General features: G+C 47.1%; 1 protein-coding gene across 1 annotated transcript in view; it reads left to right on the forward strand.

The window, feature by feature from the left end:
- The window catches only part of SLC30A9 (solute carrier family 30 (zinc transporter), member 9), a 52,345-nt gene extending 38,868 nt beyond the window's left edge, over positions 1-13,477 (forward strand). The window contains exons 15-18 of the mRNA XM_015413737.1: positions 3,024-3,189; positions 3,807-3,936; positions 8,369-8,482; positions 11,261-13,477. Of these exons, the coding sequence (XP_015269223.1) occupies positions 3,024-3,189; positions 3,807-3,936; positions 8,369-8,482; positions 11,261-11,305 (455 nt within the window). The 3' untranslated portion in view covers positions 11,306-13,477. The remainder of the gene's footprint in view (positions 1-3,023; positions 3,190-3,806; positions 3,937-8,368; positions 8,483-11,260) is intronic.
- The last annotated feature ends 2,680 nt before the right edge of the window (positions 13,478-16,157 follow it).

Here is a 16,157-nt window from a genome sequence, read left to right on the forward strand (position 1 = left end):
GGGGGGGGGAGACCTTCCAGAAGCATCCACAGTGTCCAGTGCCCCAAAACTCTGCCAGCATGGCGGCAGAATATAGAAGAAATCAACTTGCTCCTTGCCTTACAGGGAATGGGGGGGGGACAATACAAAACTTCCCCAGAATGCTGCAGGTTTGTGGCGTCAGTGGTGAGGTCAAAAGCAAGCTGCTTTTACCTCATGTCTGTCAGCTATGCTGCCATATGGTTTATTGGCCTAGGGTTCGCCTGCCCGACCTGTGTACAAGTTGGTGCCACATTCCTTTCCTCTCGCTTCTCCCCTTGTTATCTCTGACCTTGTATTCGTGCCTGTGTAGTGTCTCCACTTTAATTAACCGTGAGACTGGTTTAGTTTCTCATCCCCGGTTCAGTTGGGTCATCAGTTACTCTTCGCCCGCGGGAGAAGGGGCGATTGGCCCACAGGTGTGTGTGGGGGACCTCTTGAATTCCCTATATCATTGTGTGCTTGTTCCTTGCTCGTCATTCCTGACAGTGACCATGTTACTGCAACCATAGTACTGACAATAAAGCAAAACCTTTCTTGGAAGTGTGTGCTCTGCTGTTTGGCTGTGGGTCCTGACAATGTCTCAGCGCCGGTCTTATGGGGAAATGTTCCTTTAAGACTGCCGGGGGCTTCACGAGGCAAGCCGCCTTCACTCGCATACTCCCAAGTACTTTTCTGCATCGTGTGAGGCAAGCGGCCGCTGCAGCCGGTTCAGAGCACTCTATGGCATTTTTGTTCCCATTCCCTCCCTTACTCCTCTGGAGCCCACTTGCTCATTTTACCCCCATCCCCCAAGGAGCTGAGGGCAGCAGATGTGGTCCTCCCCCCTATTTTTTGTCCGCACAACGAGCCCGTGAGGCAGGTGAGGCTGAGAGGAAATGACCGGCTCAGGGTCACCCGGCAAGTTTGCTGACAGGATGGGAGTTTGAACCGAGGTCTCCCTGGGCATAGCCCAGGTAACATCTGGGAACAGCAGTCGATCAGCATACAAATACAAGAGCTAACAAACAGACGTGAGGGCTGAGTTTGAGTCCGGTGTCACCTCCAAGACTAACAAAGTACAGATCTTACCAACCGCCTTAATCCAGTCTCAGCTATAATTGCCCAGTTACTTATAATAATAATACTTTCGATTTATTGATGGCTCTTTCCCACACACCTGTCGGGCTCGGAGCGATTTACAGTTACTCTTTGACAATTGGACTAACAGTATTCGTGGGGGATAGGGAAGACAACATACAGCATTTTTAAAAATTACACACACATTGCAGCTAGCCGGGGCTTCATCTGCGGGCTGGATCAGTCGTGTTCCGACGGCATGTATTCTTGTCGGCTGGCTGATGACGTCGGGGCTTCTTGATGTCGTGCTGCCACACTGCCACCGCCTGGCCGACTCGCTCCACTGCAGGGAAGCCGAAACAGCTCTTTCATCTTTCGATCTCGCCGCGCCTCAGAAGTCACACTCGGCAGCTAACACCTTCCCGAAGGGAGGGGTGTGCCCACCCCCTTACAGGTGGCCCCCAATTTATCTACTTGCCGAAGCTTTCGAATCGCTGGGTAGACGATGAGCTAGGACAAGGCTTGGTTGCTCACACCAGCACGGGACTAGAACTGCCAAAGCTTGGCAGTTCAGATTTATAGTTAAGCAGGGGGGAAATCCCCTGCGCCACCGCTCCCTTATGCATCTCTAAGTAGCCCTTCCTGGCAGCTAACCCCCCCCCACACACACACCTGTATGTAACGGCAGAAGAAGTTTTGTTTCACTGTATCTGAAGATGTGTGCATGCACACAAAAGCTTATACCTTAAATAAAACTTTGTCTTAAAAGTGCCACTGGACTCCAACTTTGTTCTGGTAGATAAATCATAAGAACATAAGAGATGCCAATGTTAGATCAGGCCAATGGCCCATCCAGTCCAACACTCTGTATCACACAGTGGCCAGAAATACCAGGTGCCATCAGGAGGTTCACCAGTGGGGCCAGGACACTAGAAGCCCTCCCACTGTTGCCCCCACCCAAGCACCAAGAATACAGAACATCACTTGCCCCAGAGCCCCTATCTATACCTTGTGGCTAATAGCCACTGATGGACCTCTGCTCCATATGCTTATCTAATTCCCTTTTGAAGCCGTCCATGCTTGTAGCCGCCACCACTTCCTGATGAGTGCCAAATATCTGTTGCATTGTTGGCAGAGGGGAAAAATTGACTTTGTATCCATGTTAATATTAGTTCATCCTTAATTTCTTTTTGTTGCTATGTGTTGTTTAGTATAGGAAGTTCTAGGGAGTTGGCCACAGAAATGCAAGTAAAACTGAGGGGTGACATGATTGAGGTTTATAAGATTATGCATGGGAAAGAGCAGGTAGAGAAAGAGGTACTTTTCTCCCTTTCTCACAATACAAGAACTCGTGGGCACTCCATGAAATTGCTGAGCGGTCGGGTTAGAACGGATAAAATGAAGTACTTCTTCACCCAAAGAGTGATTAACACTTGGAATTCACTGCCACAGGAAGTGGTGGCTTCAAAAGGGAATTCGATAAGCATATGGAGCAGAGGTCCATCAGTGGCTATTAGCCACAAGGTATAGATAGGGGCTCTGGGGCAAGTGGTGCTCTGTCTTCTTGGTGCTTGGGGGGGGGTCAACAGTGGCAGGGCTTCTGGTGTCCTGGCCCCACTGGTGGACCTCCTGATGGCACCTGGTATTTCTGGCCACTGTGTGACACAGAGTGTTGGACTGGATGGGCCTTTGGCCTGATCCAACATTGGCATCTCTTATGTTCTTAAGTTCTTACCTCTTTCTCTACCTGCTCTATCCCATGCATAATCTTATAAACCTCAATCATGTCACCCCTCAGTCATCGTTTCTCCAAGCTAAAGAGCCCCAAGCGCTCTTTAGTATAGCAGTATAACATAGGAAACTTTAAGGTAATCATCTTTGTACAGAGGGCAACGTACAAGGTATGCTAAAGGACGGTGTTTTTACTTCTGCTGTACATCCTCCAGGTAATCCATGCTATGACAGCCTGGGCTCACTGGGCGTGGGGACGTTATTGGGAGCCGTCTCTGCGTTTCTCATCTACACCAACACGGAAGCGCTGCTGGGGCGATCCATTCAGCCCGACCAGCTGCAGAGGCTGACGGAGTTACTGGAAAGCGACCCTGCAGTGAGGTGAGAGGGTCTGGATGGCAGACATTCATGATCTCTGAGGAAGCACGTTCAGCTCATCGGGGGGCTGTACCTACGAAAAATGTGTCTGGTGGTTGTGGGAATAAAGTACAGTAAAGGTTTCCCTTGCTCGAGAGCCAGTCAAGTCCGACTCTAGGGTTGCGGTGCTCATCTCCGTTTCCAAGCCGAAGAGCCAGCGCTGTCCGAAGACGCTTCCGTGGTCATGTGGCCGGCATGAATAAACACCAAGGCGCACGGAACGCTGTTACCTTCCCACCGAAGTGGTCCCTATTTATCTACTTGCAATTTCTTGCTTTCGAACTGCTAGGTTGGCAGGAGCTGGAACTAGAGACGGGAGCTCACTCCGTCGTGCGGCACCCTCGGGTCTCGAACTGCTGAACTACTGACCTACCACAGCCTGCAGTTCAGCGTCTTAACCACTTGAGCCACCGCAGCTCCTCAGGGTGGTGGGAATAACGGATGCTTATTTCTAAGCTTAGAGGGAAAGTGTTATTGTTAAATGAACTGTTTTTGTCGGGTGGCCAACTTCTGTGTCAGTCTGAAACACCTAATGGCTTGTTTGTCTCACTCTGTCTCGCCGCCCAAAACATTTCCCTCAGAGCAATTCATGATGTTAAAGCCACAGAGATGGGGATGAGCCAAGTGAGATTCAAGGCCGAAGTAGACTTTGACGGACGGGTTGTGACTCGGTCTTACTTGGAGAAGCAGGACATTGAGCAGCTGCTACAAGTATGTTTTGAAGATACACTGACTTTTGAACTGTGTGTTTTTCCTCCGCCTCTCTCAAGTTTGCTTAGTCTTAGATGCTTTTCATTTTGCAGATACGTTCCGACTTCCTCTTGTGTTCATGGGCTTTTACCTGTACAAAACTGAGTGACATTTGCAGCAGTGTTCCACACGTACCGTGAGGAACTCTGAATATTTTTTGGTGGGAGGTGGAATTGATGGTGGCCATGGAGCTCCTGTTGCTTTGGGCTGAGCTGGTGCGATATTTTCAAATGTTCGCCAACTTTCCAAGGGCTGGAGAATAAAGACTGGCCATACAGAATAGCCACAAGGAGCCTTCTCTGAGGGGAATCATGGGGAAAAACCTTTTCGTGGAATGTCTGCTTTCAAGCTGGAGGAGGGGCTGGGCGTGGGCGGGAAAGGGCATGTCTGACCAACCCCTCCCGACAGAATTTTCTGCATGTGGAAAACTACCATGTCGGGGAAGATGGGTTCAGCCTGGCCCCCTCCTGGCTTTCTACGAAAGGAGTTCTTGCACATGGGAGCACTTTCAAATGTAGGTCCCTCCCCGTGTTTTGTAGCCTGAAGTTGTAGTTCAAGACAAGTTTTTGCCTTCTGGTTCTGCTTATCTAAGTGTAAACCGAGAGAGAAGGTTCAGAACATGTCAGTTCCTGGCTCAGTCACCCACCATTCTCTAAGCTAGGCCAACTCGAGTTTTTTTGTGAGGATGGCAAATTAGAAACACGATAGATCAGTATCACTGGGAAGTAGTTTCACATCTCTCTCACTGTCTTGGCCGTCAGTGTCTCTCCTCTTCTGTGCCCCCGTAGAGTTTTCTGCTTAATGGATCAACACCTTCTGGTTGTCCCTGGCCTGAAAGATGCCTGATTAGCGTAAACTAGGGCCAGGGCCTTTTCTGCCCTGGCCCCAGCCTGGTGGAACAAGCTCCCAATCGAGATCAGGGCCCTGCGGGATCTACCCTGTTTCCCTGAAAATAAGACCTATCCCAAAAATAAGCCCTAGCAGGATTTCTATGCATTTGTGGTATAAGCCCTAGTGTGTCTTCTTGAGAAAAAATAAATATAAGACAGTGTCTTATTTTCGGGGAAACACGGTACTGCAATTCCACAGGGCCTGTAAGATGGAGCTGTTCTGCCGGGCTTTTAGTTTTAGCTTTGAGAATGACAGGAGTACTCCGTCCCTGAATGTTAGCTGCACAATGTGTCTTTTGTAGGACCAGCAAAAAGGATCCATACAACTATTAAGAAGGCCGTCCCCCTTTTTGGAAGACTTCACGCAAGGAGAAGCGGGTTTATAATTCTAGAAACTCCCGTTGGGGCTTGACTTTTAAAACACTGATGCAAAATTGTCTAGTAGTTAGAAATCTGTATGTACTGAATGTTATTGCTTATTGACTGTAATGAATATTTATACCTGACTAGGATGAAATAATGATAACGCTATGCACTTTACTAAATGATGAACATAAATAGAACACATTAGCTTGTTAAAAGGTTTTTATTTATTTATTTAATTTTATTTATACCCCGCCCTCCCCGCGCGCGGGCTCAGGGCGGCTTACAGTATGAGGTGCATTACAGCACCATAATACACAATATGGCACACAGTGTGATAAAAACACAATAAAACATTTTAAAACACTTTAATACAATGAGCAAACGCCCAAGGATCCCGCGTGACAACCACCTCTCTCCGTATTGCACCTGCCCTTGGGGCAAAGGGAGGATGATGTGGCCCCCTGATGTACCTTGGCCACTCAGCCTCCAGCAGCGGTGCTGCAATCCTGGCCCTCATTGATGGTAGTGGTAGCGGCGGTGTATATTTATTTGTTACTGGGCTTTTAGTTGAGGCAGCAGGCATCCAAATTCTTCCATCTCTCAGCCTCCCCTACCGGTAGCCCTGGCTATGTGTCCAATGGCCACCAGCACCACTCAGAAAAAGTACATCATCGCACTGCTACCAAGGCAGTGTGCTGTGCTGGTCTTATTATCTTCCTCTTAGCTTTATAATGTTTGTGATATTCTATTGTTTCATTGTCCCATCCTATGTGACCTGTGACCAGTGTTCCCTCTAAGCTGTGGAGTCTCGTGAGCAAAAATTCTACTTTGTGAGCTACTAGCATTAAAGTTGTGAGCGAGCAATTTGGCTGCTGCATAAATTGGTTTGCTCTGGAGCACTCCTTCCTGAGCTAAGACAAAAATGCGTGAGCCGGAGGCCAAAAAGCTGTGAGCTAGCTCACACTAACTCAGCTTAGGGGGAACACTGCCTGTGACCTGCCCTGAGCCCGCTTATTGGGGGGGGGGGCAGGATATAAATTGAATAAAATAAATAACGAAATAAATGGTATTGTAGGAGAGCTCTCTGGGCTCATTTTCGTCCACCAGTCTACTTAGATAACACATATTTCCTTTTTCCTGTACCTTGTATTTGCTTATTCCTGTGCCCTGTTCACACATTACAGTGAACGCACATACATCCTTCATAGATGTACATGCATCCATTTGTAAGAAAGAGCCAGTGTGCATTCGCTTGACAAACGAAGCCAGGGACCCGTCCCCAGAGAAGCGTCACAGTGACCGTAATATGAATGTAACATGACAGAATGTGACACGGCCGTTACTCAGTGCATGTATAAAGAAAAATCAAGTGGACACGGTACCCAGATTGTACATGAGTTCATTGTAACTTGTGGCCTGGGCTGTGGTCTGTTTGCATCCCACGGGTGGTCTTCGCACTTCTGCAGAGCTGTAGTCCAGAAGCTTCTAGAACTAGCTTTTAGGTTGCAGGAAATCACCTCCCCACAGTGATGACATTTGGGCTGCAGGTGCCAGAGGGAGAGGAGTCTCATCTTCCTGCTTGAGTCTGTCTCGTTTGCTGAGGGAGGGGTTGTGAGTATCTGCTTTGTTTGCAGAAGGACCCTGGTTTGGTCCTCATTATGTCCAGTTGCTGGAGAAGACCCTGATGCTGGGAAAGATTGAAGGTCAAAGAAGACGGGGACGGCAAAGGATGAGATGGTTAGACAGTGAAAAGTACGCAGACGGAGAGTGATTTCAGCAAAGCGTACTTTATTCGATCAGGAACAAAACAACTTTGGCCGGCTCGCAGGCCGGCTTATATCCCCCGAGAAGCCGCCACCCAAAACACACCCCTACTTCCCTATAGGTTATTTACAGTGGCCGAGAGCCCCATAGGCTCTCGGTTGGGAACCTAGCCCCCTGATTGGAGCGGGCTAGGATCCGCATAGTCCATTGTCTCTTGGAGCGAAGCTCGACGTTTGTCTCTGGACTTGTCTGGACTGGATACATTACAGACAGTGTCGTAGATGCAACGAACATGAAGTTGAGCAAACTTCAGAGGACGGGGGAAGACCGGAAGGCCTGGCGTGATCTGGTCCATGGGGTCGCGAAGAGTCGGACTCGACTGTGCAACTGAACAACAACAAATGTCCAGTTGACCAAAAAAAAAATCGAAAAGAGAAGGTGGTTATACCCTGCTTTTCTTTACCTTAAGGAGTCTTAAAGCAACCTACAGTTTCCTTCCCCTCTTCAGAACAGGCACCTTGTGAGGTAGGTGGGGCTGAGAGAGTTCTGAGAGAACTGGGACTGTCTCAAGATCACTCAGCAGGCTTCAAGTGGAAGGCAGGGGAATCAAACCCAGTTCTCCAGGTTAGAATCCGCTCCTCTGAACCACTACACCCCGCTGGCTCTCAGGACCCGAGTGATGTGAAGGACATTTACCTGAGAGAGCCACCACCAGTCAGAGCAGACCACACGGACCTTGATAGACCAATGGTCTGCCTTGGTACAGAATGTGGTGACCGAATCAGTTGGAAACCTTCACCACGAGGTGATTCTCTCAGAGCTGGTTTCTATGTCCTTTTGTTTAAAAAAGGTAAAGCTGTTATTAGTGTAAATTTTTATTCAGATATTTCTGCCCTGCCTTTCCTTGTGGCTGAAGGTAGCTGGCAAACCACAAGTAAATATGTTCTGATTCAAAGCATACAAAATCAAATGCTGATGATCACCTGAAAATGTAGTTATGGGTAATAATGCCTGATTATTGCAAACCGCTGTTCCGTTGTGTGGCTTTCCTGCACTTGTGCAGCATCCCTGGAACGCAGAGCCCTGCATCGGTCAGTTTGTCTATGCCACTCTTTTTGTGTGTGTCCTGCACATGACAGATATCAAACTGGTGGTCCTACTTGTTTTCTGTTTCTCAGCTGATACGGGGATAGTTGTGGTAAGCTGGGTGAAGCAGCGAACAAACCAAAAATCCCTTCTGTTTGCGGATCTCCTGGGCAAGGTCGTTCCTTATGATGCTCTCTGCGTTCTACCCCACCATTCCGAAAAAGGGAGAGTGACTTGTTTGTGTTCTGCATCTTGCTCTGATCCTCTTACCCTTCATTTCGTGGCAGGAAATCCAGCAGGTGAAGACTCTGGAGGAGTTAGAGGTTTTCATGCTGAAACACGGCGAAAATATTATTGACACACTAGGAGCCGAAGTGGACCGGCTAGAGAAGGAGCTGAAGGTAAGAGGAGGCTGGTGGTTAAAGAGAAAAAAGGTTTGCCAAACACAGTATTGATACCGGAAACGTTTACTACTTTTTGTAATAATTGGGGCGCTCCAGTACAGAAGCAGCAGCTGCGACAGGCTGATGATGGCCCTCGAGAACTTGCATTGATCTTCCCTTGCTTTGGTTTGCTTGGTGGTTCGGGGTCATAATTAATGTTCCCTCAAAGCTGTGGAGTCTTGTGAGCAAAAATTCTGCTTTGTGAGCTACAGGCGTTAAAGTTGTGAGCAAGCGATTTGGCTGCTGCATAAATGAGCTGGCTCTGGAGCCCCAGCCTTCCTGAGCTGAGACAAAAATGTGTGAGCCGGAGGCTAAAAAACGGTGAGCTAGCTCACACGAACTCAGCTTAGAGGGAACACTGGTCATAATCCTCTGAGATGTTCTCTGGCACCAAGCCTGCTAGATGAAAAGGGAAGTGCACAAGAGCGCCGTAAAAGTAGTAGCCGAATATGTCTTGGTTAAGGGTTTATTTAGAGTATATATCTGTCTGATGGCCCCGACCGGGGATGGTCCAGGCGAGCCGGATCCTGTCAGATCTTGGAAGCTAAGCAAACAGAGTATGGTACACAGTATATGGATATTATACTACGCAGGGATGATTACTGTGATAAGTGCGCTCAACTAAATAATACAGTACTGCAAAAATCAGAAAACATAGGCTGCTTAAATAAGTTAAAGTGATATGCTTTTTTTTTTACAAGGTTGGAATACAAAAATACAGTCCGTTTCAAATAAACAGAAGTGGTTTTTAACGAAGCAAATGATGTTAACGACGCGCTCCGGAATGTCCTGTGTCGTTTCGGTGTTCCTTCTTCTGAACAAGATTCTACAGATAATTTCCAGTGTTTTGTCTCATCTATAAGAGTAGAAATGAAGCCTGATGCTCACATATTTTTTTCTTCATAGGTCAATAAAAAAGCACAATTGCTAGTAGAAAATTCATTTCGGGCAAGTTACAGTCAAATGGAGTGCCATTACTAGCAATTGTGCTTTGTTAAAAGGTAAAGGTTCCCTTGCTCGAAAGCCGGTCGAGTCCGACTCTAGGGTTGCGGTGCTCATCTCCGTTTCCAAGCCGAAGAGCCAGCGCTGTCCGAAGACGTTTCCGTGGTCATGTGGCCGGCATGACTAAACACCAAGGCGCACGGAACGTTGTTACCTTCCCACCGAAGTGGTACCTATTTATCTACTTGCAATTTCCTGCTTTCGAACTGCTAGGTTGGCAAGAGCTGGGACCAGGGACGGGAGCTCACTCCGTCATGCGGCACACTCGGGTCTCGAACTGCTGAACTACCGACCTTCCACAGCCTGTAGTTCACCGTCTTAACCACTTGAGCCACCGCAGCTCCATTGTGCTTTGTTATTGACCTATAAAGAAAAAATATAGCATGAGGCTTCATTTCTACTCTTATAGATGAGACAAAACACTGGAAATTATCTATAGAATCTTGTTCAGAAGAAGGAACGTCGAAACGACACAGAACATTCCGGAGCACGTCGTTAACATCGTTTGCTTCGTTAAAAGATCTTGGAAGCTAAGCATGGTCGGCCTTAGTGTCTGGACGGGAGACCACCAGGAAGTCCAAAGTTGCGACGCAGAGACAGGCAGTGGCAAACCACCTCTGGACGGTCTCCTGCCTTGAAAACTCCTCAACAGGACCACCATAAGTTATCTGTGACATAATGGCCTTTTCCACCACATCTGTCTTAACAATCCTCAAGTTAGAAGCAGACGATTAAAATGGCTTTAAAGGAGGCAACCTGTCAGTTTAAAGCCTTGGTAAAAAGGTACCATTTTGGCTTGGTGCCTAAATGAAAGAGGGGGGGCGGGCCAGATGAGGCTCGTGAGGAAGGGCATTTCAAAGGAAGGCACCACCACTAAAAAAGCCCTGTCGTCGGTCGCCGCTGGCCAATAAGGGGTTCAGAGAGTAGGACTTGGGAAGAGGCTTTTAATTGGTGGGCTGTCAGTCTTGGGGCAGAGCCTCTCTTCAGTCGCCAAACATCATGAAGGCTGATACTGGGGAAGCTATGGGACCTAGCTTGGTGAGGGAGACAGTAGGAGTTGTATGGAGAGCCAGTTTGGTGTAGCGGTTAGGAGTGCGGACTCTAATCTGGAGAACCGGGTTCAATTTCCCCACTCTTCCACATGCAGCTGCTGGCGTGACCTTGGGTCAGTCCACAGTTCTCTCAGAGCTGTTCTCTCAGGAGCAGTTCTCGAAAGAGCTCTCTCAGCCCCACCTACCTCAGGTTGTCTGTTGTGGGGAGAGGAAGGGAAAGGAGATTGTAAGCCTCTCTGAGACTCCCAAGTGAAGGGTGGGGTATAAATCCAATCTCTTCTTCCTCTTCTGCTTCTATTGTGAAGATCTGGGTTAAATCCTGACTCAGCCATGATCTTTCCTGGATGAGCTTGGACCAGTCTCTCAACTTAAGCTTTCTCATATGGGGAGGGGAGTGGAGGGTAAACGGAGATCCCACCCCCTCCACAGCACCTTGTATTGAAGGAATGGTCGAATGAAAAGAGCGAACGAACACTTTCTTTTGCGTATATTCTTTGACAGTCAGCAAACCGAGGAGTGTAGAATAGAATGGGGTTATCTCCTTCTTTCTTCTCAACAACCCAGTGAAATAGGCTAGTTGGAGCCCTGGTGGGCTTGCCTGTGACCGAATTCAACACGATCTGTATGCCGGTTTCCAGCTGCTGTTACACATTTATTAAACTTCTACCTCCTTTTGTTTTAGCAACGCAATCCAGAGGTGCGACATGTAGACCTGGAGATATTGTGAGCCCGGCAGATGTCGTCTGTGGAGAGAGGTCCCTTCTGGATCTGCTTTGTGGAGGGGGGGGCCAGGGCAGCACCGGACCCCGCCAGGCTTTTGAGACCCCTCTTCACCCGAGCTTCTGGATTCCTTAGAGCCGGCTGTTATTCAGAGGAGTGACGGCATTCATTGAACTGGATTCCTGGGACAGCCGCTTTCGCCTTCCGTTCCACACGTCAATCTGTAGTGGAGACTGAATTCTGGGGACGACATACTTTTAAGTTATTGAAACGTCACTTTCTGAAAATACAGTATATATATATTTGCTGTCCAGTTTCAATTTTTGTATCAGTTTGCACATCGGTTCCTGTTCAGCTGCTATTTCCTGACATTAGTTAGAGATCTGGGAGCCTTCCTGTCGCCCCCCCCCCCCCTTCAAGACTGCAGGCCTTTCTCAAGTCCTTGTTGATATACGCCAGCTCTGTAGCCTTTCTCTGGCTTTGTCTGCTCATTCCCTTTGTGTCAAGAAGGGAAACCGGAGCAACAGTGGAACCGCCGTGCCATGGAGATGACGTTGTTTCCAGTGCTGCGGTTCTCCTTCTCTTCCGAATCTTAGTTTGCTGTACCCACCTAGCAACCTTGTCCTTGCTACCTTATCCTCTGTAGCATATAGCACTAAAAGAAATGAAACTGTTAAAATGAGTTGGCTCCAAAGGTGCTCTTCTGACACAATGACACTCTAGACCAGTGGAAGAGCACTTCCATTGGTGGAGGGGGATTTTCGCTGATGTTACCCCTCTCACTGCAGAGCTATTTTTTTTCCTCCTCCCTGAGCTAAATTTCAGGGTGTCCAGTGGGAAAGGGGGTTGTCCCATTTCGTGAGCTTCGGATCCACCCCGTGCTTGCTGTGAATATCCCTTCTGCAGCTTCCCTCGGTTTTCAGTGTGTCTATGCCACATGCTACATCTTGGTAGAGGCAGCAGGGAGGACTTTTTAATTTGCTCTGAAATGCATTGGAAAAAATCCTGCATCCTCTGTTTATAAATGCTATGTAGCTAGTGCCATGCTTTTGAGGGGGGTGGCTTTATTTCTCAGGCATCAGCATGCCACACAGGAGAACTCTCTTTGAAACTGAGGGCCGTTGCAAATGCCGGGGTACGGTAATGGTACGGGCCTGCCATTTGATAATGAAAGTAGTCAAAATCTGATTAAGCGGCAGCTAGAGTAAGCTCTGTTGGGTCCCAGTCAGAATATATTTAATTTATTTGTAACTGGCGTCGCTTAGTCATCTGTAAATGGTAGATGGGTTTAATAGCACGCAACATCTTGGGCGTGAGGAATAAGACAGCCATCTTGAATGCGGCATAGTTGCGTTTGATTTAGGCTGTCGATGTTTATAAAAACGGGAGCTAAGAAAAAGCGGGAATCCAGATTCTTAAGCTGCCGCGACAATCCTGAGGCCGTTTAGTTTGGAAGATCATAATAAAAGACAGAGGAAGTGTCCTCGGGAGGGGAGAATTCTGTGGATTGTAGCCTCGGCTAAAAGTGAGCATAAATCGTTGAGCTTAAGTCATTCAGTCCTAAGAGCCAGTTGACATGTATGCACGCCCTTTGGTCCCTTAAGGCTCGATGTGTTGAATGGGCCCTTTTGGAAAACATACCTGTTCTGATCTGTGCTAGCTCTTTCACACAAGGAAGGCTGCTCTCCAGTGATGGAACATGTATGTTTAAAACCCGCCTCTAGTCATGGAAACAACATCCGCTTTGCGAACAAAATGTTTAAGCACTTTAAACGTATTTCAGTTGCTTATTGGGAAAATTGTGTCTCAGAGGTGGCTCCCTTGGAGTTCTCAGCAGTGCTGTCCATCTTGAGAGCAGCGTGGCCCCGTGATATCCTACCACAGGGTGCCAGGGTGTGCCGATGGAAATGATGGTGGAGACTTAAATGTCAGCTTTGGGGTTTGCAATACTTTAAAATGCCACGTTCTACATAAGTAGAGCTTAAAAGAGCATGTTGTGGGACGGTCTGGAAATGGATAGCATTTAAACCGAGTAATATTCCAAATTCTAGCTTTTAGACATTATTGTACATATTGTAATTAGTGTAACTATGACTTTGTTACAGAAGTTTAAAGGTGAAGGAATTACTTTTCTAGTTCTAATCTGGTCGGGGCAATTGGTAAATACTTGCCACTCCCACCCCCCCTGCTATGCAGTTACTCTAGTCTAAGGCTGGAGTCATTGCATTTTAAGTACTGCTCGCTGCAAAGTAGCCATTCTTTGTACACACTGAGCTTCTGTATGCATGTGAGCTTCCTGTGTGTGCAAAGGGTTCGTCGTTCCTTAGGATGGGCATCTCTTCAGGTCTGGGTTGGTCCCTTCGCTGGTCCTGAAAGGGCATGCCTGATTGTGCTGGTGCAGTTTTGTGCATACTTGAGTGTAAGCACCATTGAACATACTGGGACTTACTTCTGAGTAGACATGCCTAGGATTGCCGTGTTAGTCACTCGGTGATGACAATACTAAGGTTTAATAAGTTAATAAGGTTTTGTTTTGTTTTTGGGGTCACAAGCGATTTACATTCATACGGGTAGGCAGGTTAGTACCTGTTATAGGCTTATGTACAAGGCTGTCTCGGAGCTGCATCTTAATACTGGAAATGTAGTTACAACAAAATTGTAAAAATATGTAATGAAGAAGGCGGGTTGTAAATATCTGTATAAAACTACAACTTGAGTAGGTACTCGTGTTCTCCTTTGTCATCATAAACTGATCTTTTCTTCCTAAATGAAGAAACGTGTGTGTCCTCGTAAGGTGGTGGTGACCCTCCAAGTCTGTGAAGGTGAGACTGGTTGGCTCTCAGATAGTACAGTGAAGTCCCCTCCAGCGGGCATAGAATGACTGGAGGGCATAAAATCCTACCAAGGGATAGGATCATGATAGAAGTAGAACTTTCCTCTTTGTACCAACCAGGATCTGGGAAGTCTGAAAAGCCCTGGGAGAGGGGGCCCTCCTGATCTGCATGAGATTTTGGAGAGGAATGCTGCCCGATATCTCGGTCTGGCCCAGGAAAGAACTGCTGCGGTGTTCTGTTGTTTTTCTGTGCGTGGTTTTAGAAAGACGTGAGAGATGTCCCGTTGGGTTCGTCTCCTGAGGGGCCAGCGTTGCATTACTTTCCCAACCCCTTGGTCCTCATTAATGGCAGTTGGTTGGGTGCAATTGCAGAGGAGGAAACTCTGAATCCTTAACTGCAGAACAGACTGTTGGTGGAGAGTCATTTCAGGAGAGGGCAGGAAACCAGAATGTAGTGCAGATGTCATTTTCCTCCCTCTTCATCACTCTCTTGACATAAACAGATCTAAACAGTGTTTGCCTCTGAATGAAAAACGTAACAAGAGGAGTCTTCTTACCGAGGGAACGGGTTGTGTGGTTTGTGCAAATACCAATAATACTCAGGCCCGAGTGGGTTGTTGGGAACATTGCTAATAGAGTAATTTTTGAAGTATCTGCAGGGATATTGAATAATTCTGCTACTGGGAGTTCATTTGCCGCTGACTAGTCTGCCTCAATGGCGGGCAGGGAAAACTCTTCGGGTTGGAACAGTATATGATTGAGGTTGAGTCTTCATCCATTTGTGTTGATAGTCCTCGATCTTCCCCACTTCCCCTAGCAGGTCCGTCCATCCTGTCCCTGGGAAAGTTGATTCCCAAGGTCATAGGACCGGTGTGGAGAAATAGCCATGCTTGTTGGTAGGCTACTAAGCGACAGTGGGGAAGGTCTGCAGTTCTTGCCCAAACAGATCACTGGATCCAGCAGTGACTGGATCTTTATTTTGTACTAGTGTTGACTCTTGAAATGTCGCCCTTGAGTTGGGATCTTATTGCCCCCATCTGTAGCGATGCCGTTGGCTTATTTGCTTTGGTATCACAAGAGGGTTTGGAGACCCTTGGTCTGCTAGAGTGTTAAGAATGGCTTGGCATAGTACTGAAGTATCTGGATTGTTCCTTGATATTCCATTATCCACTTTTATGATTTAGTAAAAATATTGTGTAGACTTCATGGACTACACTTAGCGTGAGAATGTGTGACACCATTCCCTATCCTTTTTTGTAGAAAAAGATGACAATGATGGATTATGGCATGTGATAACATTGTGTCTCCTTATACGATGTAATATTTTAAGAGATTTTTTTTTTAAAAAGTCGTATGTGGCAACTGTTACTCTAAGTTGTAGCATTTTGCTCAGTCTGATAACCATGCTTGAAGTTATGTGCTTTTTGGTTTATTTTCATTGGTGTGTGAGATGTGGAATCGAGTTTCTATGCAAAAGTATGTTTTAAAAGAATGACCATCTGATTTTCTTTCCCTCCTTTTTGTGTATCAATCAGGGCAATTATAACCAAATTTTGGGACATTTTTTTATAGTTTCTGCCAAACAATTTGTGCCGAGTGTGTTAAAACCTTGAAAACAACTTCCTTTAAAATAAAATTGTCAGTTTGCGGGTTTTTAAATGATTTGTGGAACTGAATACAAATGTATCTGCTTGATGCTTCTTTTTGCAGGTCCAGTTAATTTCCCCCCGAGTTTCTGCGGGTTATTTGATTCAGGGAAGTCACCTCTCACTTTTGCATTGAGGCTGAACACAGGATTACAGGATTTTTCTTAGCTGATCATTGCAACAGCGCTGGCATTGGCCTTAGGTAATGTGATGCCCTGAAGCACTTTTAGGGGCTACTCAGGCAGGCCTACTCAACAGTAATTCCCATTTTATTCAACAGGGATTACTCCCTGGGAAGAGGATTGCAGCCTTAAACTAAGCAGTATGAGCGGTTTCCTATTTCTTCTCATCCATATTTGAGAATCGGCTCTCAACGTCTT

The sequence above is a fragment of the Gekko japonicus genome, unplaced genomic scaffold (genome assembly GCF_001447785.1).
Source record: "Gekko japonicus isolate JY-2015 unplaced genomic scaffold, Gekko_japonicus_V1.1 scaffold670, whole genome shotgun sequence".
In the NCBI taxonomy this organism is placed as follows: domain Eukaryota; kingdom Metazoa; phylum Chordata; class Lepidosauria; order Squamata; family Gekkonidae; genus Gekko; species Gekko japonicus.